This window comes from Pezoporus occidentalis, unplaced genomic scaffold (assembly GCF_034315485.1).
Source record: "Pezoporus occidentalis ecotype Australia unplaced genomic scaffold, CSIRO_AGI_Poc_V1 ctg44, whole genome shotgun sequence".
Classification (NCBI taxonomy): Eukaryota; Metazoa; Chordata; class Aves; order Psittaciformes; family Psittacidae; genus Pezoporus; species Pezoporus occidentalis.
The window spans coordinates 1,474,644-1,487,337 of record NW_026915769.1 but is presented as its reverse complement, the minus strand read 5'-3'; the positions used below and the strand labels follow the sequence as shown (position 1 = coordinate 1,487,337).

Below are 12,694 nucleotides of genomic sequence, written 5' to 3'. Positions count from 1 at the left end.
CACTTTGTAACAAACCACAATAGTTTGCACTTAAAGCATAGGATATGTTTGTTTCTGTACAATGAAGTCCTGTTTCCTTCCTATTCTGTGGGGAACGAAACCTGAGACCTCATTGAGTAATAAGGGAAAATAGTGTAGCTGAAAGTTTTTATGAGCAGCTAATCCAAGTTGAGTGGTGTCCTTATGCATAAGTATTTCACTCCCTAGTTGTGAAACTTTGGAATCCTGCTGAGTCAGATCCATGCTGACAAGTCCTGGTGTTACAAAAATAAGTTTAAAAGGTAATGTGACCAGCTGCTTTTCTCTTCTAGATGCTGGTAGACTGACTGTGAGCTTGCTTCTGTAGAGTCCTTAGAGACAGCACAAGGATAATATTAATAGCTGGACACATCATTTGTTTTTCTAAGTGTGGATTAATTTATTTTCTTCTGTCTCTCACCTTGAGGACAATTAAAGACGGAAATAGGTTGTATGGAGGGATTGTGCAGCCTCCATCCCTGGAGGTTTTCAAGGCCTGACTGAATAAAACCCTGAGCAACCTGGCCTGACCCTGCTTGAATGATTCTGTTATTCTGTGATTAGACCAGTTTGTCACCTAGACCCATAGTACTAGTGACTGCTTTGCTATAAAGAAGCCCATTGTACAGCAGAGACTCATTGGAAGAGGTAAGTATTATGTCACATTGACACTGAGGACCTCTGTCAGTTCTTTCTGTTCTAGAAAGTGTGATGTTCTGGAAGTAAGGAACAAGGAATCATGTCTCCTGTTTGTCATCTGGGTTGTACGTATTGGGAAATGTTGATCAGGCCCGCAGGTCAAAGTTGTGTGGTGTTGTCTTTTGGTTTCAAGTATTGAAGTAGTGTTTTATCTGCAGGCATTCTTTGTGTTAGAATATTGGACTCTTAATCTGTTATTTCTTATCATAGGATTCAGTAAGCAGAGCTGAGACCTTAATTAGATGTGTATTTTTTTTAAGTTTTAATACTGTCTTTTTGAATTATAATGAGGTATCTAACTAAAACAAGCATCTTCCAAGGGAGGTTCAGAATCTTAAAATCTTTCAACAAACAACCCTACCTGTTTCACAGTAAGTGTTCATCAAACAAGTTAAGCTGTTACTGGGGGCTGGGGAGCATAAACAGTTATCTTTAAGTGTTTTTTCTTCCTCTTCCTGTTAGACAATACTTTAAGAGAAGCTTTGGGATTCACTGGATTATTTTAGCATTTTAAAAGTCTGCATTTGTTGTGTAGATTTTTGCAGGTTGTGTGCTGTGGTAACCTCTACCACCTGACACATGAAGAAAAAGGGAGTGAAAACAAAATCAAGTATTTCAACATGAAGGAAGGAAGGATTTTTGTATGCTGCTTTCAAGGTAACAGCAGCAAAACCAGCTTCTTGAGAGTAGAGGCAGCATATTCTGTTCAGATGTATTTGTGTTGGTATCTGAAGGGCTGCTTGCTCGTTATTAGTTAGTATTTTTTTTTAAATCCTTATGTGTTAAGCCATCAGGATATTTATAGCAATTCTTTTCACACTGTAGGACACTAGCAGTAGAGAAGAAATTCAAGGTCTCTAGCATATAGCATTGCTAGTATGTTCCTCAAGAGGAAGCTTTTTTTAAAAAAGAACAACCTCTAATTTATTTATTGATCAATTTTCCTGTGTCCAAGATCAGTGTATCCTAATTTACAAAAATTGCTTAAAAATCACTAAGTAAAGAAACTTGAGCCTTGCTTGTTTGCACTGTTTCTGTAGCTATTACAGCATGTTCCACTTAGTATACAGTTACTTCTTCCAGTTGGACTTCATGGTTATTTTTAGCCTATATAAGTTCTCTTAGCTGGTGTGTGCTGGGACTTTCTATGACAATAGGCAACAAGGGCTCTGAACTGGTAAAGCTTTCTCTGCTGCTTCTCCTATGGTGGCCTATGTGCCTGTGGTGCCACAGGTAAAAACTTGTTTTAACCCCTTTGGACTTGATGATTAATAAAATATTGAGATTTTGGGCTTCAGTGGAAATTCCAAAGTTCTTTGACACAGAGGAAGAAAATGCCCTGAGAAGTACTCGTTACGAGATTCATTCGTGTTGGCCAAGAGCATGCTGAAGAAAAGGCACAGAGCATGATCCAGAGGCGACTTCTGTTCATTGATGATCTTTAATAGATACACATTTCTTACCAGTTTTGTGAAAATTGGCAGCTGTGTGGAAGAAAACCTAAACTGATGCACCTGCTCAAGTAAATCTTAACACAAGCTTGGTAATAATTTGTCCTGCTTGATAAGCTGGTTTACCCTTCATTATGAAGGTGGGTGGAAACTGCTAGAGCACACTGCTCCTTGCTCAGCCAGGTGGTTGAGTGATAAGAAAAAGGCAGTATAGGTACTCTTGAAGAGTTGGGCCTGCAGTCATGGAATGAGTAGATAAAGGCCAGAGTGGATGAAGCTAAACTGCTCTGGAACTATAGGAACTAGGTGTTGGCAGTGTACTTTCCAATGGAGTTCTTCATTCTGCTGAAATGTAGCTGACCAAAGAGCCCCCAGCTTTGTAAGATGCAGGTGATCATTTGCAGAGAGAATCTGTGCAGAACTCCTCTTTTGTAATCTTGGTCTGAATTTACCAGATTTTATACTGACAGCTATACTAACAGTTCATAGGTTTACTTTTTATAGTGAAATGGAAGACCCTGCAAATCAAAGTACAGTGAATGTTCATTGTGAAACCTCTACAAATTCACTTGAAGGATGGGAAAACCAAGCCCTAACAAAAAATGTGCTAAAGGACTGGCTGCTGTAATAGTTCTATTTCATGAGGGTAGTATGAGTCATACTGCTTAATGTGCCTATCTCAGTATTCAGTTTATTTTTAAGTAGTGCTGTACAAATAGTGTTGTTTTTTTTTTTTGTGCCAGTTGTTGCTATGACTTCATAATATTTCCCTAAATACGCTTGCTCATACTTTCTCACAGCATAGTATTTGGCATTTAAAAACCTTAAGCCCATCAGAATTTCCTGAGTGCTGATCATTTTCATGCTTTATGGAAAAAAGGATAGCTCTGTGTATTATGCAGTTTTAGTTGAGGCGGAATAAAAGTTTAAGAAAAAGTCCCCACAACCTGTACTCTCACTTAAGAAAATGTTCCTCTGTTTCAGCTTTTCCAGTTTTCCCATGTAGCTTTTCAGATTAAATTTCCAGCAGTGGTGTAGTGTGTGGACACTGTATTATTGCTCCAGTTTGTTTTTGTAATTGGAGGGGCAAAAATACTTTGTGTGTGGTTTGGGGAGGAGGATGGGTGACTTGCTGAAATCTTCCTTTAAGTTTATAATTTTGCATACGGTTTCTTTTTCCAAGGCACTGAACGCCGCAGTTGTCTGCCTCATCTCTTTCAAAGGGTAGTAAACACTTCTGTGTGCTAAAGAAAAACAGCTATAATGGTTCCTGAGAACCTCTGCCATCTTGTTCCTCCCCTTGTTCTGCACGGCATGCCTTGGTCAAACACTTGCTTCCACAGCTTGCTTGGCTTGAGAGTGATATGTGTGTTAGTGCTGCCTTAATGGGAAAAAGGCAAGAAAACACAAACAGTTTACAGAATCTAGCAAACAATGTTTATTGATCTAACAATTTGTCTTTAAACTTGAGGTCTCCCTTTGACCAGATAAAACACCAGAAATTATGGTTAAAGATACCACTTCATAACTTTATATTTTTGTGAAAACTTTAAAACAAACAAACCCTTAGAAAAGGCTGTTTAATGTCAAACTCTTCTTTTGAGTTCATCCAACTAGTTGGAAGTTTATCACACTTTTGTTTTCCTCCTTGTGCTGCTTAAGGCTGTCAATGAAAGGCTGTTGGAAAATATAAATGCTTACAAATGTGATCTTTGCTTACATTGGTGTGGTGTTAGAATTGCAAGGGCCAAAATTTATCTAGAAAACACATTCCATGTCAAGGTGTAATGCTGAGAAACTGACAGTTGTGTAGTGTTTTAACACACTCTTGGTTCAGTAAAAGCACAGGTGGAAAAGGGGCTTTTTTTTGGCAGTTACTAACAACCTAACAAGCAGATGACTGTTACACTGGCATTTTAAAACTCTTCGTCGCAATAGATGATCATCTTTTCTAGTTGCCATTTTGCAGAACCATTCCTGTATTTTTGACTATCATTTCAAAATAAAACAACTGATATTCCTGGTGTAGTTTTCAGTTCTGTATTCAGTGTTCATGTTATTTAAGCTTTCTGTGAATTGCATTATGGAAATGAATTGGATGAAAAACTGTTCAGGAGGAACAGCTTGTCTTCTCAGCCCAAGCAGTTTTGTTCTGTTTGCTGTAACTGTCCAAACAACTGTTTTGTTTCAGTAGCTAGTTTTTGGTACAAACAAGCAGTGTATGCCTACAGTTATGGCACAGTTATTTTCATAGTGTCCAAGAAATGAGAATTTAGTGTTAAATTCTCTTTGGCTGTGGAAGCTTTCACTGCTGTTTCTGTCAGCAGTGTGTTATAACCACTAGGGTGGAAGGTAGGCCAGATTTGTAGATGTTTTCTGCCCTTCCTTTTGCACTAAGGGAAACCACGTGAGGCATTAAGGAAATTCATAGGGCAAAAAAGAGGGAGCTTCACCTTACATCCTACTGGTGAAGATACCCCTCCTAGAAGGCGTGTTAAAATCTACTTAACCCTGGCAGTAGCTGTAGCAAAGTTGGTAAGAGAAATCTAAACAGGAGAACTCTACAGATGAAGTATCTGTAGAGATGAAGCAGAGATTTGCATGTGTGTGTTGTGGGAAGCAGCTGCTTCCTTCCTCTCTTACCTTTTTGTCTCTGCTCCACAAACCACATTTGTGGATGTGCCTGAATTTTTGCCTTGGTACTGGGTTTGATACTCACCTTAAATGTTAGCTTAGGGGAGCCCTAATTTTTTTTTCTTTTTTCTTTTTTTTTCCATAAACAGTATTTTACAGTCACCTCTTTTGATGTGGATAGATCATGTCTTTCTTCCATGCAGCTGTGTCTGTATAAGTGAGAATGTCTGAATTGTTAGTGAGTTTTAATAAAGATCAAAATTTGGACTTGATTCCCCCCCCCCCCCCTTTGTTTGTTTTACTAAAAGATAAATGCTAAAATAAATAGTGTGGTAACATGTCACATAATTCAGTAAAACTGCATGTGGAAGTTTGAACTTCTAGGCAAAGCAGTTGTCACCTTCAAGGAGACCTTCTGTCATGCAGCCTTTAACTTTTCACATGTGGGAACAGTATATAAGTGTATCATACCATCATTTACAATCCATTATCTGCTTTAAAATGCACAACAGTTGTGGCAAGAAAATGACAAGTAGCTCGGTTACTAGCTCAGTAAGAGATCTAGTCACAGCTGGCTGGGTGAGATAACAGGCTGTCTGAATATCATAAACTACTAAGGCTCTGGGGAAGGAGGCTGGTCTTGTCTCCTGCTACTTACATAGCTGCAATGCTCTTCATGTTGGTTTTGCTTTACAGTGTGAAGGAAGCTCTGTTTTGTATTTGTAGATGCCCTTGGCTTTCAAGTGGATGATTTGAATCTAAAATTCTTACAGAAATAAAACATCTTCCTTCTGAAAGAGGACTTTTATTTAAAGCAGCAAGTTGTTTTGCCCTTAAATATTTGCATTTGGTTAAATGATAGAGCAGGATTGAAAAAGGAATAGGAATCAGTGCAGGCTATGGTATCGGTAGCGAAGGTCAATTGATTGCCTCTTCTGGAATGCTTTGAAGTGGAATACTTACCGACTAAGCATCATGCTGCAAATCTTTTTTTTTTCTTTTGTTATAATAAGAAATTTTATGACAAAATAAAATCAGCAGTTTGAAATGTTGTATAGACAGATGGACTGAACACGTTCTGGACAACAAATGCGATGATGGCAAGAGCCAAGAACTTGTGTGGTAGAACAGTGTTCTGTTACGAAATGCACTTATCTGCGTGCCCTGTGTTGTTTTTATTTGGCATACCTAGATATCAAGAAATTGAAGGATGTTACCGAACTTCATTTCTCTTTTGATAACTGTTTTTCATTAATAATGCTCATAAATATTTTTTCTCTCTTTACAGATTCTGAAAGTGTTTTAAGATCTGAATACTTACAAGCTCTCCATACATAGAAATGTCTGGCTCATATGATGATTCTGTTGGAGTAGAAGTTTCTAGTGATAGCTTCTGGGAGGTAACCCTAATATTTTATCACAATATTTTTATTTTACTTCTTACTATTATTTTAGAAAATGTATTTTGTACATTGTAAACTGTGGAAAGAGCTGCAGTAGAAGTCTCTTTTGGTTATTGTGATCTGCAGAAACAGCCTTCAGGGTCGAAACGACCTTTTAGATTTTGGCCTAGTTCTGTCAAGGGTTTTTAACTGGCCCAAACTTGAGAATCAGCCATTTGCATAGGGTATGCCATTCGGAATTGAACCTTTGTCAGTGTCACTTGTTGAAGAGAGCTGTGGGTGAGTAGTTTTTAAAATGACCAAGAGGGTTGACTAATCAATGTTAGAGCTAAATTAACTGTTAAAGGCTACTGTAAGCATACATAAATTACAAATACAGTGTGTGACTGTACTGCATGTCTCCTGTTTGTCTAGATACAAGTATAAACTTTGAGAGACAATATCTTATGCTTATCCCAATGTAAGAGCATGCATGCAGAATGATAATACAAAGCACATTGTAGTATCAGTATCTTGTGCTGCCCCAATTGGAAGAAGGCTTTCAGATGTTATGATAATTTGATTAAGCTTTAAAGAGAGCAAACTTCATAATGCAGGAAGCATTTTACAAAAAAAAAAGAAGCTTGTTGCAAGAAAAAGAAAGGTGTGACAGTGTCAGTGCTGTCATAATTAGAGGTAAGGTACCAGTTCTGTCCAGGTGAACTGTATTCAGTAGGGCAAACTTCTGCCATGTGACTGGGAGCTCTTTTGAGCTCTTATAGCAAATATGAAAATGGCTAGGGGGAAAGTGTCTGAATATTTCTGTTATCAGAGACCGATGTAAGACATCTGGGTTTGGTGACCTAACATTGTGCTACCTTTGAAATGAAGGCTTTCCTAGATCACTAACCTGTGTTGGTGGCAGTGAGGGCATATTGTGTTTTGATGCAGATCTCCCATTATTTTTCGATACGTTATCTAAAAGATCTAATGCCAGTGAGGTTCTTGTTTAGTAGACAACTAACATTTTTTTGAGGAGACATATTTACTATCGTATTAAATGTGTCTATCCTATTTATAAAGTGATATATTACTGAATTACTGAGAAATAACTGAATTCTAAGTCGTAACCCATTTTGTTGTAGGGGTACTCTGTAGCGTGTCTGCAGAGAGGATGTGGGACCTTTGCTTTCGGGGGTGTCTAAGACTCAGCTGAAGATAGTCCTGAGCAATCTGACCTATCAGACCTGCTTTGAGCAGGGGGGTGGACTAGATGATATTCAGAAGTTCTTTCTAACTTCAGCTATTCTGTTTTGTTTTATGCTGAGGCAGCTTTCTGGGTGGGCTGAATTTTAGTGTAAAACATGTCCTTTTTCCATATGTTCTGAATAAGTTACGCTGTTTCTGAAGACTGTAACTTTGAATTCCAGTCTTAATCTTTCATAATGGATAACTAAACTGCTTTGACCAACATGTTCTGTCTGACTTGATTAGAAAAGATGCGGTGTCTCTGGAATGCTAGTCTCAGTACTTCCTGCCTCAGGTAACAGGAAGTGAAGAACTCTTAATCGATTGGGAAGTTGTATTGTTACCGGAGATTTTGTCATTCTCACCATTTCGCCAGATGCTTTTTAAGATACCTGATGCAATAGGTTTTTCATTTGTTTTTAAAGACAGCCTGCAGTTTTTTGAAAGCCACTTTGCTGTGTTTTACTGCCACAGCTGAAAGCAGTGAATGTATTTAAACCTGGCCATGGCACAGAAGAGACAATCTGGCAGGGTGAGCTTTTGAGTTTGTTCCCTAAGGCTCCAAAATAGCTCAAATTTATTTACTTTTGGAGTGTGCTGCAAACCCCATCTTTTTATTGAAAGACATTTAGGAAAGGGTGAGGTGGCTGGATGTGGAACCATCTGAAGAACTTACTGTGGAAACTGTTTCTTGCTCACTGCATATCTTTGAAACTAAACTGCTTGTATTTCTTGAATGTTGATGTTCTGTTGAGCTGATCAGAGCTGTTCTTAATAAAATGTTGAGGAACCAACTTCAAAGTTTTTGCCATTGCATTTGACAGAAAATTCATAAAACGTTGTCTCTAGGAAATAAACTGCTTGGTTTTTAATCAGGCTTCCAGTTCTAGAAGCATTTGTTTTCTTTTGGAGTTATCACTGCCTTTGCTAGGGTTCCTTGTAAGACAATTACTAGCAGTTTGCTCACGCTTACAAATGTGAATCTATATTATATGGTTGAATAGTATTAAACTTGCTGCTCTAACCTTGTCTGGTTGCGTACGTTCACACTGTGCATGGAGCAGTCAGTACAGGTTACTTCATCTATGAAACGCCTTTTTTTTTTTTTTTATGAGGTTACTATTTCAGTACTGTTCATGGAAACTTCCAGTTCTGGCACTGAGGTGAAGCTCAGCGCTTGAAATCCAATGCGAATAGTAATTTGTTCCCTTTAAATCCTAGCATTTTTTTATTACTGCACAGATATAGTTATCAGGTTCAGATTTGTGATTGGGAAATAGTTGTCTTGTTGAAAGGGAATGGGAGAAGTTACTGTTTGGACTTGTGTTCTTGGTGTTGACTTACTATAGATCTATGTCAAAAAATTTGGGTAGGACAAGACCTGAATAGTATCTTGATCAGAACAGCTGATCCAGCTGAAGAAAAGAGGCTTTCAGAGTTATATGTAGTCCTTTAGCATGAAACAGAAATAGAAGCAGCTTTCACAATTAAATTGTGGATTTTTTTTCTGCATTTAGTTAACCCAAGCAACTACTAAAAGCTTTTTGTCTTCTAGCAAGATGATAAATCTTTTTTAGAAGGACAGGTATTTTATTTTCCTCTGATTTGTCCAATTGTTTACCAAATAAAAGTGCTTTTGCAGACAGAGAACATTTTCTCACGTAGGGTTGCTTAGAGAGCAAGGAATTACAAAATAAGAAGACAAGACATTCTGAAAGATAATTGCAACCATAACAGTGGAGGAGTTGTTTGGGTTGTAGTAATGACTTAACATAAAAAATGGAAGTTTCTTTCTCTTTGTTCATTTTCCTGACAGGCCTACAAGTACCGTGATGTATCTGATTAAGCTTATGGCTCTCTCTTAGTGTAGAAATTTAAAACCAAGTAGTCTTGTTGATATGCTTCAAGAAAGAATACCTTCATCTGTGTTGCTTAGCTGACAAGGGTGGCTTTGAGTAATCAGAAGATTATTGCTGATAGCCTGGAGCAGGATAGAAGCAACTTTTCCAAGGGAAAGTGGAAAATTTGGATCTTGACTTGCAATTTGAACCCCCCTGTATTTCTTTCTTATCTGTCATATGGACCCTTAAAGCATTTGCATGACTGCCATAAATACATGTTAGTTTATCATAATCATTTGTGCCACTTGCATCCAAAACCAGACTGTGGCGGAACTGCTGGTTCCAGAATTGCATTGCTTCAGTAAAACACAAGAAATGAACAACCCTATTGACTTTGTTCTACTGAAGTAGTTTTGAAATGCACATGAAAGAATTTGGTATGTTAATGAATGGAAGGCCAATTTTCTGATGTGTTTGGTTGGTTTGGCTCTGGCCTTATGATTGCTGATCACTATTATGGTCATATTAAAAGAAAAATGCCTTGAGCAAGCAGAGACCAATGCTATCGTTCACTCAGATGCCAGTGAAGGTAAGAACAACGATGAGTAAGTGTTCCTAGAGATCAAAGTAGAAGTGTGTGCGTATCCTGCAAAGTAAGACATCAAAAGGAACAGCTACCCTGCCTGTGGAAGCACTTACTTCTAATGAACTGTAGGTCCCTCACAGGCCGTGTGCCACTCATACCCTAGATGTGCGTCCTTACTCTCCCTGATTTTCTGCTAGCTTCAGCAATATGAGCCCTCCATTTATTGCAGGGCTATTTAACTGCCCTGTAAAAACACCTGCTTACTCAAATGAAAATAGCCATTCTGAATAGCTGCTAAACTGACAGCTGGCATTAGCTCTATGAACTTAAGCCTTTAACTTGGCCCTTGGAGGACAGGACCTGGTGTGCATTTTGAGGCGCTGAGCACATGGCTTTCACTGCATTCTGGAGTATTTGCCGAGATATCCACTAGCAAGATCAGAGTTTCATCTTGTTCAGAAAGGTGAAATTGGTCCCATATGTAGTTTGGATGAGTTATATGGATGCTATCATATGCATTCCCATTCTTCTTCCCCCCACCCCTGCAAACCCCAAAGCAAAGCCCAAGCCCAAAAGTCAGGATAGCAGAAGCAGCTGATCTGGGACATGCCTCCTATGGCTGCCTTATAAGCTGTCTGCTTAGATGGTCTTGGTCCTGCCCATTTGGTACTCCCAGTACCAGTGCTTAATGCCTGCTGCTGTCAGCCAGCATCTACATGAGATGTCTGGTTGGGGGGAGTGGGATTAGATGCAGGGAATTTGAGGGAGAATCTCCCAAAACTCACTCTCGAGTACTGGAGAAGTATTCCTGTGTTGGGGAATTTCAGTTACTTGTCAGTGAATGCTTTTTGCTAATGAAACACTGTTCTGTTTTGCTTTTTCATTTTAAAAATATTTGGAGTCTGCAATAGTAGATTCCTGTCATCTCCTATACGCTTTTTTTTTCCTCCTAATACTGAGCAACAGTATTCTCCATTTACATTGCCAGGTGTTTGCTTACTAGTATGCTTGGCTTTAGATTTTGTGGATTTAAGAGCTTCCTCAGGATTTTTCTGTCAACCAGTGGTGAATGTGTAGAGGAAAACGTACATAGAGATCGTGCTCATAGGTACTTGGACTGTGTATGTGCTAATTATGCACCAAGATAATTCTATTTAATTAAAAACCCCACAATATTACAAATGTTAATGCTGGTTGGAGTGCTTGGAAACCTTGTTTGATGTAGCTGGAAAGAAATTGGGCTCATTGTTAAATGGAATGCTGGAAGTACTGTGTCCCCATATTGGTCATCAGTATTCATGGGTTTGTCTATGAGCCTTCAAAGCTCATTATTGTGTTTACTGCCTATTCGCCTCCCTAAAAAAAACCCAACCCTGTTGTATGCTGTGGTGACTTTCTTTCACGTTTCCAGTTCATAAAGACTGATTAGTTATGAATAAACTAGACAAACTTGGAGAAAGAGGTGCCATCACATATTTCTCCAGGCATTTGAAACTCCTGAAATATTTGTGGTTGTGAGGATTATCATGATATATTAGAATTAACTGACTGAAGCGTAGCAATAGCTGAATGTTTGGGCTGCTAATGAATTGAAACATTCTAATTTTTCATTCGGAGTACCAGAAAACCAGGTAAGTGTGTTTAACTCTTTATAGGCTCTTACTCTGCTCAATGCATATGCTAAAAAGAAAAAGTCATATTAGTTGAGGTAAAGGAGCCTACATAATTTAAGACTACCCTCCCCTTGTGTTCAGGGCTGTGAAATTGTAAAATAATGAGGTTGTAAGCTCTTAAATATTCCCACTAAAGATGATACCAGCAACAGTGCTTGGTTATGTTATTGCACTGGGGGTCACAAAGGATGCTAAATGCCTCATCACAGTGTGCTTGTGTGTTTTTATTCTGGCTATTAGATTCTCTAAATCTGAGATTTGACAAAGGATTTGAGGTGACATCACTGTCTTTGTACATGAAAGGAAATATCAAAATGAGAAGGGATGTTTTCTTGACTAAGCAAAATGGAGATCTGAAGGCATCTGTAATGTCTGTAAGAAATAAATGGAGCAAAATAGGATCAACCAAAGCTTATTAATAGCAAAGCTCAGTTGTTTTTTTTTTCCAGTGGAAAAGAGGAAACTGGTGATTAACTCAAATTGGGGGGGGGGGGGGGGGGGGGGTGTCGACGACACACGACACACAAAACTGAATTAAAATTTTCACAGAATTCCCTGATTGCATCAAAGTTACCATTAGAGTTGTATTTTGAAGAAATAAACTCTTGTGGCGATTTCCTTTTGACATGTTTCTGTCAAATAAGGATAAACAGCAACTGAATGTCATACTGTGTAATAAAATGTCTTTCAGATGGGTCAGGTGTTGATGCTAAATGAAAGCTGGATATAGGTTTTAAATATCTCTTATTCTTGAAACTGTAAGAAAGTTTATAATCTTGCAGTTTATCTTCTTGAAACAAGTGTTTCACTTGTAGAACTTCATGTTTTAGTTGTCTGCTGCCTGTTTAACAGGAAATAGCCCAATGCTCAGAATGATCAGAAAGTTATTCTAACTGGCAAAATTCCGTGTTCATGTACAGTGCTAGTTGAGAAATGTGGAAATTGGAAGGCATTATGTGGCTGTGGCTTTGACTGAAACAGTGTATTCTTATTTTCATTTTTCCTGGTCATTTGCTACAAATAAAAGACTGTCATTTTTGCATCAGCTCACATACTTCCTGTGAGGGGGCAAGTCTTCCAGAATGATTGCAGTCTACCTCAAGAATTGGAGCAAATAGTCTTGAATAAAACAATATATTAAGTCATGTGCTTCTTCAAAATC

General features: G+C 38.3%; 1 protein-coding gene across 5 annotated transcripts in view; it reads left to right on the top strand.

Moving 5' to 3' along the window:
* The window catches only part of PACSIN2 (protein kinase C and casein kinase substrate in neurons 2), a 56,483-nt gene that overhangs the window by 25,724 nt on the left and 18,065 nt on the right, over positions 1-12,694 (top strand). For 4 of the 5 annotated variants that reach the window (XM_062634856.1, XM_062634854.1, XM_062634857.1 and 1 more), the window contains exon 2: positions 6,091-6,202. In XM_062634856.1, coding sequence (XP_062490840.1) covers positions 6,143-6,202 — 60 coding nt within the window. In that variant the 5' untranslated portion in view covers positions 6,091-6,142. Of the gene's footprint in view, positions 1-6,090; positions 6,203-6,600; positions 6,881-12,694 lie in introns of those variants that run through there. The other variant, XM_062634858.1, reaches the window with a different exon arrangement.